The sequence below is a fragment of the Globicephala melas genome, chromosome 9, assembly GCF_963455315.2.
Source record: "Globicephala melas chromosome 9, mGloMel1.2, whole genome shotgun sequence".
In the NCBI taxonomy this organism is placed as follows: domain Eukaryota; kingdom Metazoa; phylum Chordata; class Mammalia; order Artiodactyla; family Delphinidae; genus Globicephala; species Globicephala melas.
In genome coordinates, this window is record NC_083322.1 from 98,103,430 (window position 1) to 98,126,373 (window position 22,944).

The following is a 22,944-nucleotide window of genomic DNA, read 5'->3' on the forward strand; positions in this document are numbered from 1 at the left end:
TGCTCAGCCTGTCCCTGGGTCAGACTGGAATCACTGAAGTCAGCGGAGCTCTTCCCTGGGGAGCTAGTCTAGCCCTACGCTTGGAGGATTAGAGCAACCGTGAGCAAATTACCACTTCTAAGCCAGTTTCTGAGATTTGATGTGCATGAAATCCTGCAACGGGAGAAAACTTCATTCTGGGGCTGTATCTGGAACCAAGCAGATGATACGCAGGGGACGGGACCCCGGATACACTGGATAGAAGCCCCTTGGCTGCCCGGGGAGCTCTGCCGTGAGCAGATAGAGAGGGGCACGCCCCACGCCCAGTGGAAGGGGCCTGACCATGCCCAAACACCGTGCTTGTCAGGAAGGTGACATGTGATGTCTCTGTGAGTCTTTACTTGGAAGCAGAGAATTTATCTACTTTGGGGGCTAAAAAGCCAAAGTCTCCCTTTATCATCACAGTATATTTCATGCCTTAAGAATAACGGAGAGGGCTTCCCGGGGGCGCAGTGGTTGAGAGTCCACCTGCCGATGCAGGGAACACGGGTTCGTGCCCCGGTCCGGGAAGATCCCACATGCCGCGGAGCGGCTGGGCCCGTGAGCCATGGCCGCTGAGCCTGCGCGTCCGGAGCCTGTGCTCCGCAACGGGAGAGACCACAGCAGTGAGAGGCCCGCGTACCGCAAAAAAAAAATAGTAATAACTGAGAACCAACGTACAAAAGATTCTTGAAGACAGTCCCTTGCTCATGAGAAACCCTGCATCCTGAGCTCGTGGAAGTCTGAAGAAGCCTCTCTACTTGTAGCCCCCTGGCCCCCAGATCTGTGCTGGAAACGCCTTTTCTCCTGCTGTTTTGTGAGAAGAGAGCTGTCCGCCAGGCTTCCTGGGGAGCCTTCGGAGGCTGAGGGCTGCAGGCCACCACCGCTCTCCGTAGACCTGTGCCAGCGCCCCGGGTGATAGCAGCACAGCACCTGCCGTGTTCCTCCTGGTCTCCAGGGCGATGCAGCACCATCCCCACCTGCCTCTGCCCTGCCCAGCCTCCTTCACCTGTGTCCCCTTTGGCACATGCTTATCACAGCTCTCAACTTCTAAATGTGCTAAGAAAAATAAGGGCAAAGGGAAGAGACACAGGTGGAATCCGTGCTAAAGGTTAAACATACGAAAGGTAACCCACAAAGCCTGGGCTGCTTGAGGGGCTGCTTCTCCTTAAAGGTGCTGCTTGAGGCCCAAACCTCATCTGCTTAGACCACTATGTAGTCCTGGGACCCCAATGAAGTCACTGGCCTCCCTGATAAAATGACAGCTTTGGATCCAGCGCTTCGAAGGTCTGGTGCAGCCCTGCAAACCCTGAGTCCACGGATCCAAAACAGAGAGGAGTGAGCCATCCACCAGATAAAGAACTAGATGACCTGCCCGGGGGCTCTCTCATTTAACATATTTTTCAAATTATTAAAACTCATTTATTTTCCTAATGAGGTTATTTTTATATTTGAAATAGATGTAGCAATAGCAATTCTGCAATCATGTGGCCATCTTTCAAGAGAGCACAGTGACCACCATGACATTTGCATGCCGACACAAACTTCTGTTATTAAAAGAGAACAGAGAGGGCTTCCCTGGTGGCGCAGTGGTTAAGAATCCGCCTGCCAATGCAGGGGACACGGGTTCGAGCCCTGGTCCAGGAAGATCCCATATGCCGCAGATCAACTAAGCCCGTGCGCCACAACTACGGAGCCCGGGCTCTAGAGCCCGCGAGCCACAACTAGTGAAGCCCGCGCACCTAGAGCCCGTGCTCTGCAACAAGAGAAGCCACCACAATGAGAAGCCCGCGCACCGCAATGAAGAGCAGCCCCTGCTCGCCACAACTAGAGAAAGGCCGCGCGCAGCAACGAAGACCCAGTGCAGCCAAAAATTAATTAGTTAATTAAATTTTTTTTAAAAAAAGAGAGAACAGAGACTGGTGCACCATTCGCCAAGACCAGGGGTAGCTCAGTCCAGAACACATGGTGACACTGGCCCAAGTATCGCTGGGAGAGAAATGCTTTGCCACTGATAACGGGGCTTTTCTAAGAGGGCAGACCGCTGGAAGGAAGGCTGGAGTTCAGACAGGCACTCCACCGTTTGGGAGCAGACGAGGGACAGCCACATACTTCCAAACAACAGAGGGAGAGAACAGTGGGGTCCTGGGGTCCTGGTGGGGACGACCGGCGTGAAAAGGCCACTGGAAGCTCGCGGGGGACGAAGGCCAAAGCACGTGTCCAGAGTGGGAGGGCAGCTGCTCCCCGGGCGCACACCCTGCGGGCCCCGCCCGGGCTGAGTAAAGACAGGCACCCACGGTGCCCGGCGGGGAGGTGGTCCCCTGCGCTCACAGACGTGCGTGGTGTATGGGGCAGAGCAGGAGGCGGGATCCTCATCCACTGGGCAACACCACCTCCCAGGAGCCGCTGGCTCCCCAGGGTGCGTGGGGCTCCAGGCCCCCGGGCCCCCAGCTGACCTGAGGCTTACTTGGTTCAGTCAAACATCCTGCACCACCTCAAATCTACAGCCGAACCTCTGCTACCCTGACAGGAGGCCAAGAATTACTAGGGGCCCTTGTATCTTATACTTTTTCAAGGAAAAGATGTAGTCGATGCATGACAGTAAACAAACCCCTGAAGACCTTACTCTGGATGCAGAATGCGCCGTCGAAGGGTTTGGAGGAGGGTGCTGCAGTCAAAGCCAGCAACCGTGTCCAGGCCAAAGGACGCCAGGCTCCGCGTCTCCAATAACCATCCATGAGAGGCGGATCGCTGGCTTCCTGTAGGCTTCCACGAAAAGTGCTTGACAAATCCAACGCGGCAACGACACCGCACCCACGCCACATCGCCAAGGGCCCCAGCAGAGCCTCGGGGACAACCTGAAAGGCTTACATGAGGGCTCGGATTCAGGGTGCAGAGACAACAGCTGCTATAGGCCATGTGCCCCGTCACCCTCCAACGCAAAGGGCAGGAAAGAGGAAGGGAGAACGTTCGGAGTAAGCCCCACTACACAGCAAGTAAGCAGTGCGGCCTGGGCTAGAACCACACCCACACTGCTCACCATGGCCACCCTCCGGGCATCTCCCGGAGTCCCTTCCGGCCCTGGCGGCTGTGAACGCAGGGCCACACAGGGACAGCCGGCTGACCCAAGGCCAGGGTTAGCCACGTAGGCTGTCCCTGCATTACCAGGCCCTGCTCTCCTTCAGATGAAGGCCTCTAAGTACAGGTAACAGAACCCTGAATGCTCCAGCTGTGTGACCTCGAGCAGGCAGCATGCCCTCTCTGTGCCTCATGCTCCTTACCCATAACATGGGCTGATAACTACAGCAACCTTCTCCGCAAGGTTGCTGTAGAGTTAAAGCAGCAAAGGCCTGTCACAGACCCACAACAGGGCCCAGCACAGAGTAAATGCATTAATAGCATTTACAGCGACATATTCTCATGTGTTTTCTGGGAAAGCATGAAATGGTGTGAAAGGAAAATGAGAACAGAGAAAGCAGTGCCTTAATGAGAACCACTCAGGGGTCAGTGAATGCATGTCGGCAGAGGAGAGGAAGCCACGGACACTTCCCTGTGAAGACACAGCAGCACCCATGCCTGTCACAAGCATACTTAGACACACACACACACACACACACACACACGGTGGACAAATCAAGCCTGTGCTGCAGGGGTTGATGCTAATGCAGCGTTCTCATGTCCCCTTGCCACAGGGTGAACGGTGGGGACTGGCCTGGCTCAGGAGGCCCTGGGTGAGCCCCAACCCAGCAGCCTACCTCATGGAGTCTCCCTCACTCTCCATCCTCACCTCGCAGCCCTCCTTTCAGTTCTCCCGACGCATTCGCTCCCTCCTGCCCCAGGGCCTTTGCACATGCTCTGCACCCACTTTTCAAGCCCCACCTGCAGCTCTCAGCTCAGATGTCATGTCCCCAGCAAAGGGGCCCCGTATGCATGTTCTGTCTACCTTGGTCTTCTCGACCGCACTGACCTCAACTGCACAGAAACAACCAGGGTGTGAATTCTCGTCTAAGCTCTACATTCCCCCCTTGAAGACACAGCAGAGGCACTGGCTGCTGGCTCCCAGATGCAGCTCAGCCCTGGGAGCGGTGTCCTGAAGGCAGCAGGCAGCAAAACACAGAGGTCTGCAGGATGAAGGAAGGAATAAACCAAGCAATAATTTCAAAGAGTCAGAGGGGTGATCTGGCCATGTTAAGAGGCAGGGGGATACTGTTCAACATTTCAGTAACGAATATCTACCTAGCTTTATTTTTAGGATAACAAAAATAAATGGGGGACTTCCCTGGTGGCGCAGTGGTTAAGAATCCGCCTGCCAATGCAGGGGACATGGGTTCGAGCCCTAGTCTGGGAAGATCCCACATGCCGCGGAGCAACTAAGCCCGTGCGCCACAACTGCTGAGCCTGTGCTCTGGAGCCTGAGAGCCACAACTACTGAGCCCACATGTCACAACTACTGAAGCCCGCACACCTAGAGCCCATGCTCCGCAACAAGAGAAGCCACTGCAATAAGAAGCCCACGCACCACAACGAAGAGTAGCCCCTGCTCACCACAACTAGAGAAAGCCTGCGCGCAGCTACGAAGACCCAACGCAGCCAAAAATAAATAAATAAGTAAATAAATAAATGTATAAAAAAATAATAATAATAAATACATGGGGTACATTTACTATTTAAGTGGCTTAAACAGACTCATCATCTAAAAGAATAGCAGTCGGGCTTCCCTGGTGGCGCAGTGGTTGAGAGTCCACCTGCCGATGCAGGGGACACGGGTTCGTGCCCCGGTCCGGGAAGATCCCACGTGCCGCGGAGCGGCTGGGCCCGTGAGCCGTGGCCACTAAGCCTGCGCGTCCGGAGCCTGTGCTCCGCAACGGGAGAAGCCACAACAGTGAGAGGCCCGCGTACCGCAAAAAAAAAAAAAAATTTAAAAAGAATAGCAGCTGAAGAGTAGCAACTCTCTGCACCGCCCCAAGGTTATAACATATGGACTCAATGAAAGGGGGGTGGTTGGTTATTAGGAAGAAATTTTCCATTGCACAGCCAGGTGGTGAAACACCAACTTCAGACAACCCATTGACCATCAAGTACAGCCTGTCCCCACAGACCGTCAAATATGGCTTCTTCTCACTGGCTGGGTGGGACTCACGCTGCGCCCACCCGGGTACTGGCTACTGTGACACACGTTCTCACCAACAGGATCCTCCAGATCACCCCGTGGAAGCGTTTGGTGAGATCCCCGCAAGGCGAAACCGGAGCAGAGGCCTTCCTCTCCAGGCACACTGCCGACCGTACCGGGGAGCTGGTCGCAGCTCTCACCAGGCTCGCTCCCCGCACCCGCTCACGGGGAGAAGGGTGGCACTGGGATCCCCGGGCTGGAGCTGGTGAAGGCTGCACCCCTGCTTCCCACCTCCCCTCGCCCCCTCTGGCTTTCGGGTGAAGAGCAAAGAAAGAAAGACCTTTAGCGAATGCCATACCGGGACCTTGGCGGGCCTGAGGACACATCAAGGGTGCCAGCTTCCCCAGAGCTGCCGGACCTGTGTGCTGGTCCCAGCCACGCTGACCAGCCCCGAAACTTGCGTTGTGAAAGGTCTTATAAAAAGAAACAAAAGGCACGTTGCATAACCACAGCCAGATTCACAAGGAAGCACGGGACTTGGTGGCAGTGCACAGAGGTCACCGCCAGGCTGGGGACTGGGGAGGGGGCTCCATTAAGATCAGCTGAACATATCTGTACATTCTGTGTTTGTTTCTCCAGGAAAATGGAGTTAAAAGTACATTTAAAAACTTTTTGAGGGACTTCCCTGGTGGTCCAGTGGTTAAGACTCCACGCGTCCACTGCAGGACACATGGGTTCGATCCCGGGTCAGGGAACTAAGATCCCGCTTGCTGTGGGGCAGAGCCACAAAAAAAAAAAAAAAAAAAAAAAATTTGAAAGGTAACAGCTACCCACATCCAGTTCAAATATAAAGGCATTCATTTGTTCACTCATTCATTCACTCACTGCCCGGATAGCAGGGTACAGGGGTGATGTGCACCTGCTTTGGAATCCTAACGCCTAGGTGAGGCCCCAGCTGTCTGACCTTCAGAAATTACCTCTCCGTTACTCAGTTTTCTCATCTGGAAAGTGGAGGTATTGGGAGGATTAAATAAGGAAACATGTGCAGAGCTGAGAACAGCACCTAGCAGGTAGAAAGTGCTAAATGAATATCAGCTTTGCACTCGGGCACCAGGCAGGGATTGGCCCCTGAAACGCAACTTCCCCACAAGCCCACATCAAACACAGTAACCATCCAGGACCACAGCGCCATTCAAAGAAATAAGACTCTGGGAAAGAAATCTTCCCAAAGTCAGACAGCCAGCAAGACACCGTTCCCTTCCAGAACGAGAATACCAAAAAACAAATTCATTATCAGGACTGCCCACCTTAAGAATTTTTTTAGGATTGCCCACCTGAAGAATTCTTTTCTTAATGCTTCTACAGGTGAGCAGTGATTACGATGAATTACTAGAAAATACACACCGCTCTTAAGTTAGGAAACTAAGGAAACCCCCAAGCTCAACTATGAGAAGCAAGGTTTTGTTCACACTGAGATTATGTCTGTGCTTATTTGTGACCAAATAATCAGAATTCTGAGCTGCATAGGCTGGTCTGAACCATAAGTAACCCCGAGGCTGATGAAGGAAGGGAGGGAGGCGTCCCCAGGGCAGGAGGGTGGAGACAGTGCTTTCACAATCAAGTCCGATGTCCCCAGAGGGGTTGATGGGCAGAGGTCCTCAGCTCAGGCAGTGGCCGCCCCCAGGAAGCAGAGGGTGGGGGCCAGGGTCAGGGCTCGGTGCTCCACGCGACTTTCACTGCCCCATCGCCACCCAGCGAGGACAGGGGCAAACAGAGGAGAGACGCCAGGGACAGACTCGGTGCCAAGTGCAAGTGGAGGCCCTGCAGATCCCTCTGGGGAGGAACTCACTGTGCTGCGGAGGGGCACAGCCAGCTTCTCCTTGCAGAAGCAGCTCCCTCCTCGCGCCCTGTTCCCTCCCTGCCACTGGCCTGATGCAGGCGGAGGAGTGGTGACAGGAGGGGCGGCTGGGAGCACAGTCTCAGGGCTGCAGCACAGGGGCCCCAGCCCCACAGCGGAGCAGAGGGCTCAGTGAAAGCACGTAGGCCTGCGCTCAGGGCAGGGACACGGGCTCTGGCTGAGGGCTGCCTGCCAGGGCCCTGCAGGGACCGGCGAGGGACCAGGAAGGACCACACAGGGCGGGGAGCCGCGTCCTGCTGGCACCGAGTCCCACCTCCCTGGGGTGCAGAAAGGTTAGGCCCATCCTCGTAAGTTCCCCCAGGAAACTTGCCAGGGTTCCTGGGAAGGCAGGTGTCCCAGAAACTAACAGGTGCGTGCCCACCCGCCCGCCTGCCCTCTTTCTGTTCTTTTTAATTAGCACAAAACCAAGAAACAAACACACAAACGAAGTCAAAGAGCATAGCTGGACCAGAAAGAAGAAGCAGGCGCCACGATACCTCCATTAGCTCCTGAACTGTCACGCTCCTTGGGCTCCGAGTTTCCAGGAGGCCAAAAGGAAAAAGGAGGTGGTGGCTGGACACATGTCAGACCGTGGGGAAAACCGTGGCTGAACAGGTGGCCCAACCTGTCGAGGCTGGATTCAACCTGCTCACGGGACACCCGGAGCTATAAGAGGAAGGACAGCCAGTGCCGGGCCAGGAGCGGCCGAGAACCAGAGCCCCATCCCCCACTTCAGAACCAGAGCCCCATCCCCCACGTCGGAACCGGGGCCCCATCCCCCACGTCGGAACCGCCCTCCCCTCCCCAGCTGTCTACCCTAGAGGCTGTCTGATGGATTTCATTTTATGAAATGGTCGGATATGTTCCTTAAGTTGAGAGGGAGATTCATGTAAGCCCATTTTATAGTTACATCTAAACAGGCATTCTTTTATTTTTTATCAATTATTCCAAAACAAGGACATTTCATTTCTTCCCATAGAGGACCACGGGGAGGGTTGTGGGAGGCTCTCACAGCCCTGTCCCTGGAAGGATGGCCAGGGGGTGGAGGGGTCCGCTCTGGAGGAAACCATGTGGGGTCTCCTTCCAGGCCAGACGCAGTGGAGGCCCCGAGCTGAGGGGCTCCAGTTTCTGTCTTAGGCCAGCTCGGTCCCCACAGGATGGCAGGGGCTTCCTGAGAGGGGCCGCGGGGGTAAAGGGTAATCGGGCCACCTGTCCCTTTACCTGTCACGTCAGCAGGATTTTTAACTCTTCTGAGCATCGTTTCTCACGTCTGTGAAATGGGTCAACGATGGCAGCCTCCTGGCTCCATGAGAGGACCGGAGAAGTCCAGAGGCACCTAGCCCCGTGTCTCATGGCGGTATCGGCTCAAAGCCAGACTCTTCACCATCAGGCGCCCCAGAGGGAGAGACGGTCCTAGCCCAACTCCCGCATTTCACGCATGAGAGACGTGATTGGAAGGGGAAGTGCACTTTGGTGGGGGAGCAGACGGGGCCAGGTGTGGTGCCCCAAGGACAGGCTGTTTACTCCTTACTCCGTGGTGATGGAGAACACGCCAAGCCTGGGGATCCAGCTCTCAAAGACACCATCAAATTCCCAACAGGAGCATTCTCGGTGCCAGCCAGGGATATGAGGATCCCAGGAGTGACCTGCAGCCCCAGGAGAGACCAGACACACTCTCTAGGAAGTAAGGACCTGTGTGATTATCGCTGGGGTAGTGTCACTCATCCTGGGAGGGCGAGAGCTCTCTGCAGAGAGAGGCCTTCAGCAGCAGTGATGTGAGGCCACTCCGGGTAGTGCCCAGTGGGGCAGTGTCCTGTCCTGCAGGCCCATCCTGCGCCAGTGCCCAAGCTTCCCACCAAGGATGGCCCCACTGAAATCCAGGGGTCCAGAGGAAAAGGCAGGCCCCCTTTCTGAGAACATCTCTGAAATGGTGTTCCCTTTTTATAGGTGAGGATATTTCCCACATTTAAGTTGCTTAAAACGAAACAGAGAGGTAAATATAAGACTGTGAATGTGGAATTAAATGCTGGATGACAATGGATCACATTCAAGAAAAGACAGGGACTTCCCTGGTGGCGCAGTGGTTAAGAATCCGCCTGCCAATGCAGGGGACACGGGTTCGATGCCTGGTCCAGGAAGATTCCCACATGCCGCAGAGCAACTAAGCCCATGCGCCACAACTACTGAGCCTGCGCTCTAGAGCCCGCGAGCCACAACTACTGAGCCTGCTCTCTAGAGTCTGCAAGCCACAACTCCTGAGCTCGCGTGCTGCAACTACTGAAGCCCACGCACCTAGAGCCTGTGCTCCGCAACAAGAGAAGCCACCGCGGTGAGAAGCCCGCGTACCGCAACAAAGAGCAGCCCCCGCTCGCCGCAACTAGAGAGAGCCCACGCGCAGCAATGAAGACCCAACGCAGCCTCCCCAAAAAAAAAAATTTTTTTTTAATAAATAAATAAAAGACAAACACATGTTGAATTAAAATGGAAGATGAGTCTTGGCTGGAGCAGCTGGGAAGCCATGTCAAAGTTTGGGACCTACTGCTCACTGATTGGAATTAAACTCTGTCTTGCCCTCCGAGAACCAAATAAATGAGGTCACACCATAAATGACTGGCCCCCCCACCAATCAATAACTGTATGGTCACTCCATTCACTCTGGAAGACAAATGCCTGCTACCCAGGGCTGCCCAGCCTACACAATCCTGTACTGCCTCATCCACCAACCAGCCCACAGACGACCACGTTGCTGGCTTCTGTCACTGCCGAGTTTAAGGAAACATTGTGCAAACCACTGAAACGTGAGCCTCAAAAGAAAGAGATCTGTTGTTGCTACAAACACGGGTGGGTGTTCACGTCCCCGGAAACGCACAGTCATCAGTGCTCTCGACCTAACCAGGTTGTGTAAAACCCAGGGCAAATCCAGAGGACCGATGTGGTCAGGTCATCTCCTAAGTCTCCTTCAGCTTTCATAACACTTGGAGGGAAGTTTAGAGGACTCATTGTGGGTGTACATTATGCAAAAACAGGACAGGGGAGCCTCAGCCACTGGACTGAACTCAAGGACAGGGCTATCAATACACCAAGGACATACGGCGACTGTTGTCTGTGTCGACAACTGTTGTCTGTGTCGACACAGTTAAATACTAAAGTGAGTCACGGTCAGGATTCTGCGGGTTAACTGACAGGTCAATTCAAGAACCACCTACACATTCTGATCATTTTTAATGACAGGTTTGACTGAATGTGAAAGCAAATCGATGACATGTGACAATCCTCCTCATGACTGTTATTACATGGAGAAGAGAAATGGTTAAAGCCACTTATCCCAGACCCTATTCGAGCCCAGACCCATCCTAGTGTCTTCCTTGCACTATCTCTCATGACCCATAGGGCGGCCCTCTGAGCCGGAAACCCTTACCATCCGCACTTTGCCAAAAGGGAGCTGAGGACCACATGCCCAAAGTCACGCAGCCAGTGAGAAGCAGCGATGGGACTCAGCTCAGAGGCCCCATGTCTGCTCCCAAACCTGTTTATGCCAAATGCATAAGAGGTTCCCAGCTCCTACACACCACAGTGGGCCGCCAACTTCCCGACTACCCTAGCACCCCAAAAGCCAAGACCACTCAGCCCTCCACCGCGGATTCCTCCCAGCTTGGCCTCTCCTCCTGCCCGCCTCTCAGGTTTGTATGAGAATTGCCCACTGCAGGTTCGTGGGGAGGCAGCTGGGAAGTGGGCTAGGGTCTCTTCTTTCTGATGGGCAAGTGAGGGGAAAAGGTCTGAGGACCCCTAATCAATAACTAATCAATTGGGGACTCCCCTGGTGGCACAGTGGTTAAGAATCTGCCTGCCAATGCAGGGGACACAGGTTTGAGCCCTGGTCTGGGAAGATCCCACATGCCACAGAGCAACTAAGCCCATGCGCCACAACTACTGAGCCTGTGCTCTAGAGCCAGCGAGCCACAACTACTGAGCCTGCGAGCCACAACTACTGAGCCCACGAGCCACAGCTACCAAAGCCCACGCGCCTAGAGCCCGTGCTCCACACAAGAGAAGCCACCGCAATGAGAAGCCTGCACACCACGACGAAGAGTAGCCCCTGCTCACCGCAACTAGAGACAGCCCGTACATCGCAACGAAGACCCAATGCGGCCAAAAATAAATATATAAATTTATAATTAAAAAAAAAAAACTAATCAGCTGTAGTTCATTCAAGGTTGTCATGTTCTAAAAAGTCACCATGACATTGGCCGGCCTTCTTGTGCCTATGAGCAACAGCCATTGTAAACAGAAATCACTAACAAAAAGAAAAAAATGTGGCACTAAAAGAAATATACCTTGAAAAGGACACCTGTTTATTGATACTATTAGTCTGAAGCCTGAAACAAGAAGGCACCTTGTACAGCCTTAGCTGGTGACGTGCCCACAGGCAGCTCAAAATTTTTGCCCTTCTGCGCACATCCCTGGACAACCACAGAATCACAGTGAGTGTTGATTTGTGGATTACAAATAAAGTTTAGTAAATAGGCAAGTTTGCAAACATAAAATCCACAAACAATGAGGTGTGACTATAATTTAATCTTTTTAAATTTGTAGGTGATTCAATCTTTGATTCACTTAAGAACTATCTGGAAAACTTCCCAATTCTAATGTCCCCATATTTGTCACAATAACATTATGAAAAGAATCATAATCACAGTATCCAGTCATAGTTGTAAGTTTATGTGATATCATTTTTTTTATACCAAGGGTGCCTTATGCTCCTTGGGAAGCTAAGCCCTGGAGTTCTCCTTCCTCTTTGTTTTTTTTTTTGTTTTTTTTTTTGCGGTACACAGGCCTCTCACTGTTGTGGCCTCTCCCGTTGCGGAGCACAGGCTCCGGACGCGCAGGCTCAGCGGCCATGGTTCACGGGCCCAGCCGCTCCGCAGCATGTGGAATCCTCCCGGACCGGGGCACGAACCCGTGTCCCCTGCATCGACAGGCGGACTCTCAACCACTGTGCCACCAGGGAAGCCCTCTCCTTCCTCTTTGGAAGGTAGAGGCTGACAGGTTGATGCTGCCACGCTTCCTTCTGAAGACGTGCACTGTCTCTGCCAGAGCTTTGTTTCCACCTGAGGACTTCCGACGCCATGCACTGAGCCGCTTGGAGAGTTTTCTAGACAGAGACCCTGAAGAAGCTGGCTCTGTGTTCTAGAAAGCGGACAAAAGGACTACAACATCGTCTATGCAGGAGGGAGAGGACAAGGGCATCAGGAGGTGAGAGACTGTTCCCAAGAGGAAGGGATCTCGGTGAGGCAGCCCAGTCCACCCCCTCTCCGTCCCCCTAGGCTGCAGCGTCCTCAGTCATCCCCACGCCCAGCTCGCACAGCCCGCCAGGCTCGCTCAGAGTGGCCGCACCCCTGGAAGACATCTCCTCGTAGAGCTGGTGCTCAAACTTCAGCTGGCAGCACAGTCACTCGGCAGGCTTAGGAAAAGAGAGATCTGGGGTCAGGGGTGAGACCAGAGGATTTGCGTTTCTAAGTTCCCAGATTCATGCTGCCGCTGTTGTTCTGAGATCACACTTTGAGAACCACTGACTCAATAAACTATCTGTGCGTTGCTTGGTTTGGACTAAAACCTTGTTATCGCATACTCTGCTGGCTTTGCTAAAGCAACCCTCGCTGTCGTTTTCACTCAGTCCCCCAATCTCCCAATCACATTCGGAATGACCACTGCAGCAGCGCTGTCAGCCTCTACTTGAATATCCCCAAGGACAGGGAGCTCGCCACCTCATACACTTCCAAGTCCATTTTTAACTCTTAATTTTCCAAAGTCCTTTGTCACATTGGGTCTAAATCTGGGCTCACTCAACGTCTGTGCCTCACGAGCAAATCATATTGAAGTCAGTCCCTCTGGGGAGGAAGATGTACGATCTTCCCAAAGAGAAGAGTAAGAATGCACTTGGCTGGTTTGAAACTAACTTCACGTAGAATGACGGTTTTAAAAAGGCTTTATGAAGCAAACATTGTCATTTTAGAAAACAACGTATCACCTCTGTGTCCTGTGCTGACGAACTCAGCAGGTTTTCAGTGAAGCATTTCATCAAGCAGACACAGTGTCCTTCCAGATGTCAACTAGTCAGGAGGCCACACTGGCCGCTGGCGGGCAAGGCTTGAGCCCTCAGGAAGATAACTGGGCAGGATGGGGAGCTGGCAGCGGATCTCGAAACATGGTGGGCGATTCATATGGTGAAACAGTTACTGGCCACTGGGTGTCCATCACCAGCCCACCCTGAGCTCTGTGCCTTATTACTTGCATCCTGCACTATAACCCTGGGATGTGGAGACCAGGGTCCTGAGCTTCAGGTACCACCAGCTTCCAATTCCCACAGCTCCTCACTGAATCACTGTAAAGCCAAACCCAAACGTCACATCACTTCATCTGATAAGGATTTCAGTACCTTTAGAATGAAGACTTTTTAAAAAATACAACAAAATACCAGTATCATTAGCAATATATTCCTTAATGTAAGCAAATATGAAATCATGTTTGTACACAAATATGGAATCAATGTTCAAATGTCCCTGTCTCACAAGTTTTGTTGTGGTTTTGTTTTTTCACGGTCTGATGGTTTGAATCAGGACCCACATCAAGTCTTACAGTGTTTATTTAACCTGTCTCTTCATTTCCTCGGAGGAGCACAGGTTCCTCCTCTTCTTGCAGTGTATTTGAAAACAACTGGGGTTCTTTTTACCCAGTAGAATTTCCCTGTTCTGATTTTGCTGACCCCTCTGGAAAGATTTTTCAGATCACTCTGGCCCCGTATTTCCTGTAAGCTGTGGGTGGGTCTGGGCTTGGTGTGATTCTGGTTTGATTTCTGGTAGGGACTGGGCCAAGAGGCGGCCTGTCCTTCACGTGAGGTCCACGTGACCCCAGCAGCTTCCTTTTTGTGAACAAGGAGGTTACAGAAGGTCACAGCCTAGAGCCAGCTGTTCAGTTACTAGTGGTCTGAAACATGACCTGTTCTAACGCTATCATTTTCTCAACATTTGTTAGCCGAATTCCTCACCAAATTAAACTTCCGCCCTTCATCTATTTTTAACTCTGAGGTACAGTTCGTACAAGAAAAGAAGGTCAAATGCTTCATTGCTTCTCTCATCCGATTTCACAAGTTGGTCCCCTAACATCCCACCAAGGGTAACTAACAAAGTTTTGTTGCTTGTTTAAGTAAGTGCTTTTTAAAGTCTGTTGTACAGGTCAGAAAATGATGTCTCAAAGTCACAAAGCTAACAGCTGTTACAACGCCGATTCGGGAAATGTCTGCACTCGGGGGATCGCTCCAGACCCAGTTCCGGAGACGGGCCCCCGTGTCCCAACGTTCCTTGGGTCCCAGGAGAGGGCCGGGGAGGAGGGCCCTAGGGCATATAGAACTTGGAGAAGAATCTGACTCCACACCCCTGGGCTCCCAAAATGACAGCCAGGGTCACTCGCCCCCCTGCCATTGCTCCCGGGCAGAGACTTAAACTTGGGCGAGTTCGCTGCTGTGTGCATTTTTTAAGGAGTACTCCTCTTGCACGTAAAAATACACTCAGGTAATTCAACTGCTAAGGCAATATGACGCTTCTCCTTCGTCCCAATCCGGGGCATTAAAAAAATAAGCAGTTGTTTTTCCCCTTCAATGGTTACTGCTATTTCCACCACTGATCACACAGAACCATCGTCTTCAAGCATCCCTCCCACACTTAAAACCTGTGACTGCTGCGGAACCAGCGTCATAAAAGAGAAGAAACAACACTCAACCTGCGTTTTCTTATCCACTGCAGACTTGCAGCCCTCGGACCTGGGGACACCCCAGTCATTCCTTGAAAACATTTCCCAGGGCCCTTCCCTGGGAAGGAGCTGTCACGCTGGACGCTGCAGGCCCTGGCGAGCTGACCGCTGTCACCCCAGAGCGCTGGGCACGGGGGCCCAGGACGAGGATGGACATGGATGATGGGCAACCCGAGCCAGAGTGGTGGCGATGCCACGCCGTGTGTGCCACACCTGGCGGTGGATGTGCAGGGGATGCCGACGTCTGACACAAGGACGGGAACAGACACGGGGAAGCAATCGCCGGAGTGACCGTCTGCAGCCGGGGTGGGTTTTAATCTTTAGCCGGGCTCCGTGCTGCCCTGGATGCAAGCTGACCCTGAGTTCACGTGTCCCCTGCAGCCTTCTCGTCACACCTGCAGGCGGGCCTGGCGGCCAGCAACACATAGCCACCAGCTTTCAGACCCCGGCTACAAAGGGGGTGGCTTAGGATGGGGGGTTTTCTTAATTTGAGGAGGGTTGTCCCTCCTTCTCAGAAGATCCCTGAACTGAAACTTAAGGAAAGGCTCCTGATGGCCGACCTGGAGTTCCCACTAAGGAATTGCAAACGCCGGGCCTCTTCACCGGGCCACCTTCCCAGAAATCCTGACAATTCCACCCGCAAAGGTGACCAAAGCCAGGGGCCTGGATGTTATTTCAGGTGAGGGAGGGACCGGTGAAATCAAAGCTAGCTAGACCCAAGTTTGGCCTGGGGTAAGGAAAGGCTGGAGGTAAATACCTCCTTCCTGGAAATCTACGGGAACACACACCCAGCTGTGGGGATGGCCCAGGGCCGTGTTTAGGAGAGGTGCTGATGGCAGCTGCAGCCAGAGACCGGGCAAAGGTCAGGGCCCCCTTCCCGGGACACGAACTGGCTGAGCTCTGATCAGTCTGGCCTGGGTCCTGCTGATTCCTGGAAGGAATGGAAGGGGGTCTTCCCATTCCCACTGTGGGCTCACCCTGACTTAATGCCAGTCCAGCACCCCAACCTTCACAAAGGACGCTGAACTGAGAAAAGTACAACAAATGAGCAACTGAGAAATGAAGTAACAAAGTCATCAACCCAGCCCAGGAGCCCGGCCTGCTCTGAGATGCCCTGGAGGGGCTGGCGGGCATCTGGATCACCAGTGCACGGGAACCTCAGGAACAGGGAGCCCCCGGGCCGCATCTCAACTCAGTTGTTCAGCTTTTCCTCAACACTCCTCACTCTTCCCCCAAGCTGTAAATCCCCAGGCACGCCTGTCCATCCGTAGTTGCTGAACACACAGCAGCAGCCAGCGTGTGCCCCCACTCGGGTGCAGGAGCTGCGGAAATAGGGCGTGAGGCTCTCCGCGAGCAAACACAGAGCCTCCAGCAGCACCGCAGGGCTAGAACACCCTGCCTCTCCAGCGGAGATGGTGCCCCAAGCTCTGGCCTCACACCTATCCCTCCATTTCGAGTGCTTGGCCATGCCCCAGCCCCCCGAGTCCAGGTGTGCCTGTCATGCTTCTCCCCTCCTAACTGAGCCTTTCAGTCTCCACAGGCCCCTTCAATGATCCTCCATGGGGCTCCTCAGATGACCCATCCCTGTGTAGACAGGTTACTTGGAGCACAGCTATCAGATGACTTAGTTTCGAGGTTAAACTCCGGGAATGCAGCATCGTTTATACTTTTATCTCTGGGTCTCACCCGGCTTTTACCAAAAACATAGATGTTAAGTTTGGTTCTCTTGACCGAGTGGAAGACTTGGACTTTGATCCAACAGGATTCTTGAGACTTTTTCTCTACTTCCTAAAGATCAGAGAGATTAAAGAGCAAAGGAAGTTTGCACGTCTCTGTTGGCCTGAAACAAATTAATATCACTGTGATTCTGGTCAAATATGTTCCTATGAGATATACAGCCTCTGAAGGGGCAGCCGTGCGTCCCAACGTGTGTGTGCGTGCACACGTGTACACGTGTTTGTGACTTTCAGAAAACAGCATCTATCTATCGCTCAGCTAAGACTCTGCTGTGGTAGGCAGATCCATGTCTACGCTTCTGAAGGTTTACTATTGGGGTGGAAACAACCTATAAGCAGGAATAACCAGCATCCAGTCGAAGACCTGCACTTATAGACGAGGACGTGAAATTCGTTCAGAGAGCCTGCTGTGGAAAGGAGCCAGCAGGAGGGATCAAGCTTCCAGGAGCTGCAGTAACACTTCTTTACAAATCAATATCTGACAGATAGAAACCTTGAAGTGTGTAGTTGTTACCAAATTGCAATAAAATAAAGGGAATGTCATCAGAGTAGACTCCTTTCCCGCTGTCTCAAACTTCCAGTTATCCAATTTGGTAGGCATTCTTTCTGAAAGAACTCAATCCTTTTGAGAGACGCTGTCACGCAGCCACTGGTGGGAAATGTGACACTGACAGCACATGCGCATGGGCATGTGTCCTCAACAGTCACGCTGCCCTCGTGTTAACCTCATCGTTCATCACCACTTCCTCTGACTTTGTGAGTTTAAGCAAACGACATTGAACAAAGTCCCAACACACACACACACACACACGCACGCACTTGCACACGCATACATACACGCCAATACAGAGGTGTAGCTGTCAGAACCCAGGTTGGAACCTCCAGCCTCAGACAGTGTAATCTGATTCCTAAGGTCACCTTTGACAGAAACCATCCATTGCCTTCCCTTTAATTAAACAAGGAGAAATAAAGCCATCTGAGTTCAGTAAACAGCTGACTCAAATTTCAGAAGCTATTCTTAGACAACCTCCTCTCCAGTGGGAGAGACCACAATGGCCCAGCCAAACAATGGGTGTGTGCGTGCCAGCCGCCAGGTGAGGGCCTGCACCTGCGTCCTCCGCGGAGGCCGGCACTGCCCTAACCGCCTCCCGCACGTGGCCCCGGAGGCCGAAAGGCAGACACACGGCCTCTTTCAAGGACGGCGGCTGCTCTGAAGAGAATGCACCTCTCAGACGCAAAGCAGCGCGGGGCTTCCGTAGGGCTGGATGCTCTGGGGAGGTGGCTGTGTGCTGCCCGTGGGTGCGACTCATACACGTGGACTCACAGCGTCCCAGCGAAAGCTGCACTGGCACCTGGGAGAGAGTTTCCGTTGGTGCCCTGATATGAATCCACTCCCTTGGGTAGCAGTGGAAAGGCAAAGATAAAATGGAAAAACAAACACTGCCCCGACGTCAAAAAAAAGCTGTCAGGCCAAGTACAGAGCTCCACGAGGCCTGTGTTGTGGAAAGATCCCGCAGTCAGTCCACCGACCACCAGCTGGACGCTCTCACGCCACCTACAGCCTGACCACAGGCTCTTTTCCACGGGCTTACTGAGTTCCTCTAAGCCTCCAAATGAGGGATGGCAAGAATCAAGGTCTTAGAAGTGCCTGTCCAGGGGCCATCACCCTCCCGCAGCAGAGGGCACGCTCTGGAACCGATCGAACTGGTTCTCTCCCAGCAGACGGCAAGAGAACAACCATCAAAAACAAAACACAAACAGCAAAGGCTACGGGGAACTGAGACCTGTTATCACCCTCTTGAATTCACCGAACAACAAATAAGGCTTTTCCCCGCTCACTGTGTACTTTCCTTGTGCCAGAGCCGGAGTTAAGAATCTTCACACGTTATTTCATCCCATCCTTATCAGCGAGCTGCGAGGAAGGGGGTCGTATCCCCACTGTACCGAACAGGGAAGTGGAGCCCAGAAGCAAGAGGGCTCAGTTCAAGGTCACTCCTGTTGTCACAGCCCGCGTGAGACCCCGATCTGACTCTAGCCCCACATAATCACTGCTATATTCTGTGCTATACATGCATGTGAACATGTCTGTAGATCTACAGAAACATCTAGAACATACACATGACTCAGTCTTACAGAGCCTGACCACCTCTCCCATCACTAATGATCATGGTTACCTAGAAAAACAGTGATGCATCCACTGTACAGCTCAGTAGACCACGTTCTGTGCAAGTCCCACAGGTATGACCCAAACAGGCAATAAAGTATTGCGTCCCCTTGCCTGTTTCTAAACGCCATGCCAATGGGTACGGCCACATAATGCCAACGGGTTTGATAAGCTGCCCTTCAAAGCTTGTATCCGATGTCCCTCTAAAACAATAATTCATCTCGATCTGGGCACAGGCTGGAGCATTTCTGTGCAGCTGTGGTTCAGCACCTTTCCCAGACGCAGTCAACACCCTGCATAACTTCCCACGTGGCACCTTCTCCACTGAGTTGCCTTTTCCCTCCTTGCCGATAAGGCACATGCCAATAATGTGGTTTCCTTTTTACACTGGCTTCCAGGAATCTCGGAGGCCTGTTTGCACGTTTCAGCCGCTCAGTTAACATTTACAAAGGGAGGTTTGCCTCCCAGACCTTTTTCTCAGCCCCACTGCCTGCCATTTTTAGTCGAACTTCACACCCACTTTTTAAGGCATCGCAATAAAACAGAGGATCTGCTACCAGAAAAGGCCTAGGAAAACGAGCATGGAGCAAACATCCAAGGGTTCAGAGCATGACAACCACATGAAGATTCCTTGATTCCTGTGTCCCCAACACCCCAGGTGGTCACAGAGGTGCCTTACCCGGCAAAGACTCTCACAGAGCATAGCTTTAGCAGGTGCAGGGCACCCGCGCCATCAGAGGCACAGGAAGCAGGAAGGTGGGCGAAATCCCCACCAGGACTTTGGATTCTGTATACGGCGAAACCGGGGCCAAGGGCAAGATGCCGCGTCCAGCCTGGGAAGCACAGAGGACGCACCTAGTAGATATCCTGGAGAAGGCGCCGGGGCACACCTGTCTCCTCTCCTCACAGGTGAGGCTGGGAAAGGCACACACTCCCCGCACAGTGAGTCACTTCCAATTTGCAATAAGAGGGCTGTCGGCATCCTGTTGTCCCGAAAGTGCGCTGCGCCAGGTGTCCCGCAAGCTGCTGCTACGTCATTAACACCAGGCTCAACCCCCTCCAAGGGTTGGTAAGGAGGTGGGGGGCAAAGTAAACACCCAGCGGCACAATGACATTCAAGGAACATATCCATTTAAAGAGCAGACAAGAATAAAGATCTGCCAAAGTGAAAGTGTTATCACGGAGTTTACCTTCAATCTGATAGAAAGCAGGCATCGGTCAGAGCCTCTGCTCCAAAGCCACTGCATCGTGCCCTCCACGGACACCCTGGACACAAGTGCTTTGCCCACTTCTCTATCACTAAGAAAATGAACGAGGAGCATCTTTGCACTACAACAGGGGAAACTCGGGCTCAGGGAAATGAATCCCTGAAGTAATTATCGCTGCTGGGAAAGGTAGTTCTTACAAAGGAGTGTATGATTCACTCATCTTAAGGAAAGTGTGCAAACAGCTACTGCAAGGTGGTCCAGGGTCCCTACAGAGCTCTGTGAACAAACGCTACAGCTCAAACAGAGGGAGAGGATCCTGGAGGGGTCGGGAGACTCCCCAAAGAGGGCACGGCAGGAAGGGCCCCAAGGAAATGCCAGGGACTTACCTGTTCCAGGTGGACTTGAGCACAGTGGGGACTCACCACCTAAAGGGAGAAGAAATACGGTAAACAGGTGGGTTCTCTCAAGAAAAAAAACGCAGCATCGTGATCAAGCGAGGCTCCCAAACCTGAAACTACCTCTGACCACATCCACACAAAGTTTCGCATCTCAAGACAAAAAAGACCTAGCGTTTACAGAGTCCAGATTTTTGTTCACTTTTGTAAAGTCCGCGTGCTTTTCAGAGAATGTCATGAAAACCATGGAGCCTCTCCCCAAGAGAAATGTCCATCGCTCATAAATACAGGACTTCATCTTTAATGTGGAAGACGGAGCAGACTCCCAGGCTAGGAACTTCTGACTAGGGTGAGCCCCTCTTCACCAGGCAGCAGGGGGAACGGGGGCCAGGAGAGGGAGCTGGGGGCTCTGCCTGGGGGGGTCTTCCAGCTGCCCCAGGACCTCACAAACACGCTCAGGGCTCGCGTTCTCTACAAAACAGATTGCCTTTTCTAGAACTATTTCCACAAGCGGAACCAAAACCAGAGTCTAAATGTGGACATTTCACTCTAGGCTGGAGCTTAGTGATCAGACAGTGGGGAGGGGTCCCTTGGACTCCACCCCGGCCCCCTGCAGACGTAAGCACGTTAAGAAAGACACACAGGCCAATGTGATGAGGCCACAGCTGCAATCACGTCAGAAGAAACACAGTTACAGGCACCTGGGACAACAGACCCAGTGGAGATAAAGACCCCAGCTCTGGAGACCCCGTCTTGGGTAGGACTTCCGCTCCACCACTTCCTCGCCATGGGCCCTTGGGCTCTAATCGCTCTGGGCCTCGGTTTCCCCATTGGAGAACTGGAAGTTGTAAGAGCTTGTGGCGCTGAGAACAGGGGCTGACACAGGGCAGCTTCTCCTCCGGGGAACACGGTGCCCTCCCTGAGCAGAAAGGGCTGTCGGCAGGTGAGGGAATCAGACCTGCTTCCTGCAGTTCTGGAAGGCCACGATCCTGGCACCTGCAAGCAGGATTCAGCTGCCCATAGCTGCGTCCTGGCTCTCCTCCCTCCGGACCACGTGTAGCCCCATCCTCAAAGAGTTTTCTAAAAATGTGTAATGGCAGGAGAACGCCCAGGGATCTGACTAATTGTCCTCGTGGGTTGCAGTGGGCAGCAGTGCAACCTTGGTTCTTGCCATGGTAACTATATATAGTCCTCAGCTTGTCTTACAAAGTTCCTTAAGGAGCGTGATACACACTCAGTCATTTGTCTGGGTCATATTATTACTCCACCAGGATTCTGACTCATGTTCTCGTCTGGGACAGGGGCCCTCTCTCCTGGCACCCCATCTTCTTCCCCCCTACCTAGCATACACTTAGCAGCCGCTCTCACTGTCCAGAATCGCTGAGCTCAGAGCTGCTTCACTTTACACTGAGAATTCTTAGGAAGCAGGAACAGTCTTTGGAAATAGAGGGAGCTACACACAGATGCACGTAGGATGGTGCTGGCAGTCAGACAAGGAGCCCCTGTGGTCATGGAGCACGGTGATTAATTTTCCCCTGTGTACAGTCCTCACGTGGTGCAGGCTTGTGTCCTGGGGCTTCACTAAACGCTTGACACACTGGTGAGAAGTGTGCAAGCCACCAGAGCTCCTGCCTTTGACAAATCGTTATCTGTATTCCACGCAATGGAATACTAATCCAGCAATAGAAGGAAGTGAGCTGTCAGGCCATGAAACGATATGGAAGAAGCTTAAATACCTACTTGCGAAATGAAAGAAGCCAATCTGAAAAGGCGGCATACTGTATGATTCCAACTTTGTGACATTCTGGAAAAGGCAAACTATGGGGACAGTAAAAAGGTCAGTGGATGCCAGGTATCGGGAGAGGGATGAGATGTGGAGCACGGAGAAGCCTTAGGGCAGAAAAACTCTTCTTTGTGGTGCTGTAATGGTGGGTGTGTGTCACTATACATTCGTTCAAATCCTAGAATGTATAGCACCATGTAAATTATGGACTTCGGTTAATAATGTATCAATATTGGCTCATCAAGTATAACAAATGCACCACGCTAATGCAACATATTAATAATAGGGGAAATTATGAGGGAGGAAAATGGGTATAGGTTAATTCTCTATACTACTTGTCTAATTTTTCTGTCCATCTGATACTGGCCTAAAAATTAAAGTCCGTTAATTATTTTTCATTTATTGTCTCGAAGATGTGCTTGTTAAGAGAACAAAAGCAGGGCTTCCCTGGTGGCGCAGTGGTTGGGAGTCTGCCTGCCGATGCAGGGGACACAGGTTCGTGCCCCGGTCTGGGTGGATCCCACATGCCGTGGAGCGGCTGGGCCCGTGAGCCATGGCCGCTGAGCCTGTACGTCCGGAGCCTGTGCTCCGCAACGGGAAAGGCCACAGCAGTGAGAGGCCCGCGTACCACAAAAAAAAAGAAAGAGAACAAAAGCAAAAGCCCTATGCAGTATCAGAAACTTGAGTTTTAAAAAGAGCAACCACTAGGAAGACAGTCCAGAAGCCAGGCGTGTCCTGCACCTCCCGTGCCTCCTAGAGCCGCATGAAGTGCAATGACACCGACCACCTGGCATGGCCCCAGAATGTCCTCCAGAGAACGAGAGAGA

The 22,944-nt window shown here is 52.6% G+C and overlaps 1 protein-coding gene across 4 annotated transcripts in view; it reads right to left on the reverse strand.

The window, feature by feature from the left end:
- Window positions 1–22,944, reverse strand: part of TNS3 (tensin 3) — a 332,998-nt gene that overhangs the window by 132,497 nt on the left and 177,557 nt on the right. For all 4 annotated transcript variants that reach the window (XM_060304905.1, XM_030871279.2, XM_030871276.2 and 1 more), the window contains exon 4: window positions 20,326–20,364. Coding sequence is in view for 1 of the 4 variants with exons in the window: in XM_060304903.2 (XP_060160886.1) it covers window positions 20,326–20,364 (39 nt within the window). In the remaining 3 variants the exon portion in view is untranslated. The remainder of the gene's footprint in view (window positions 1–20,325; window positions 20,365–22,944) is intronic.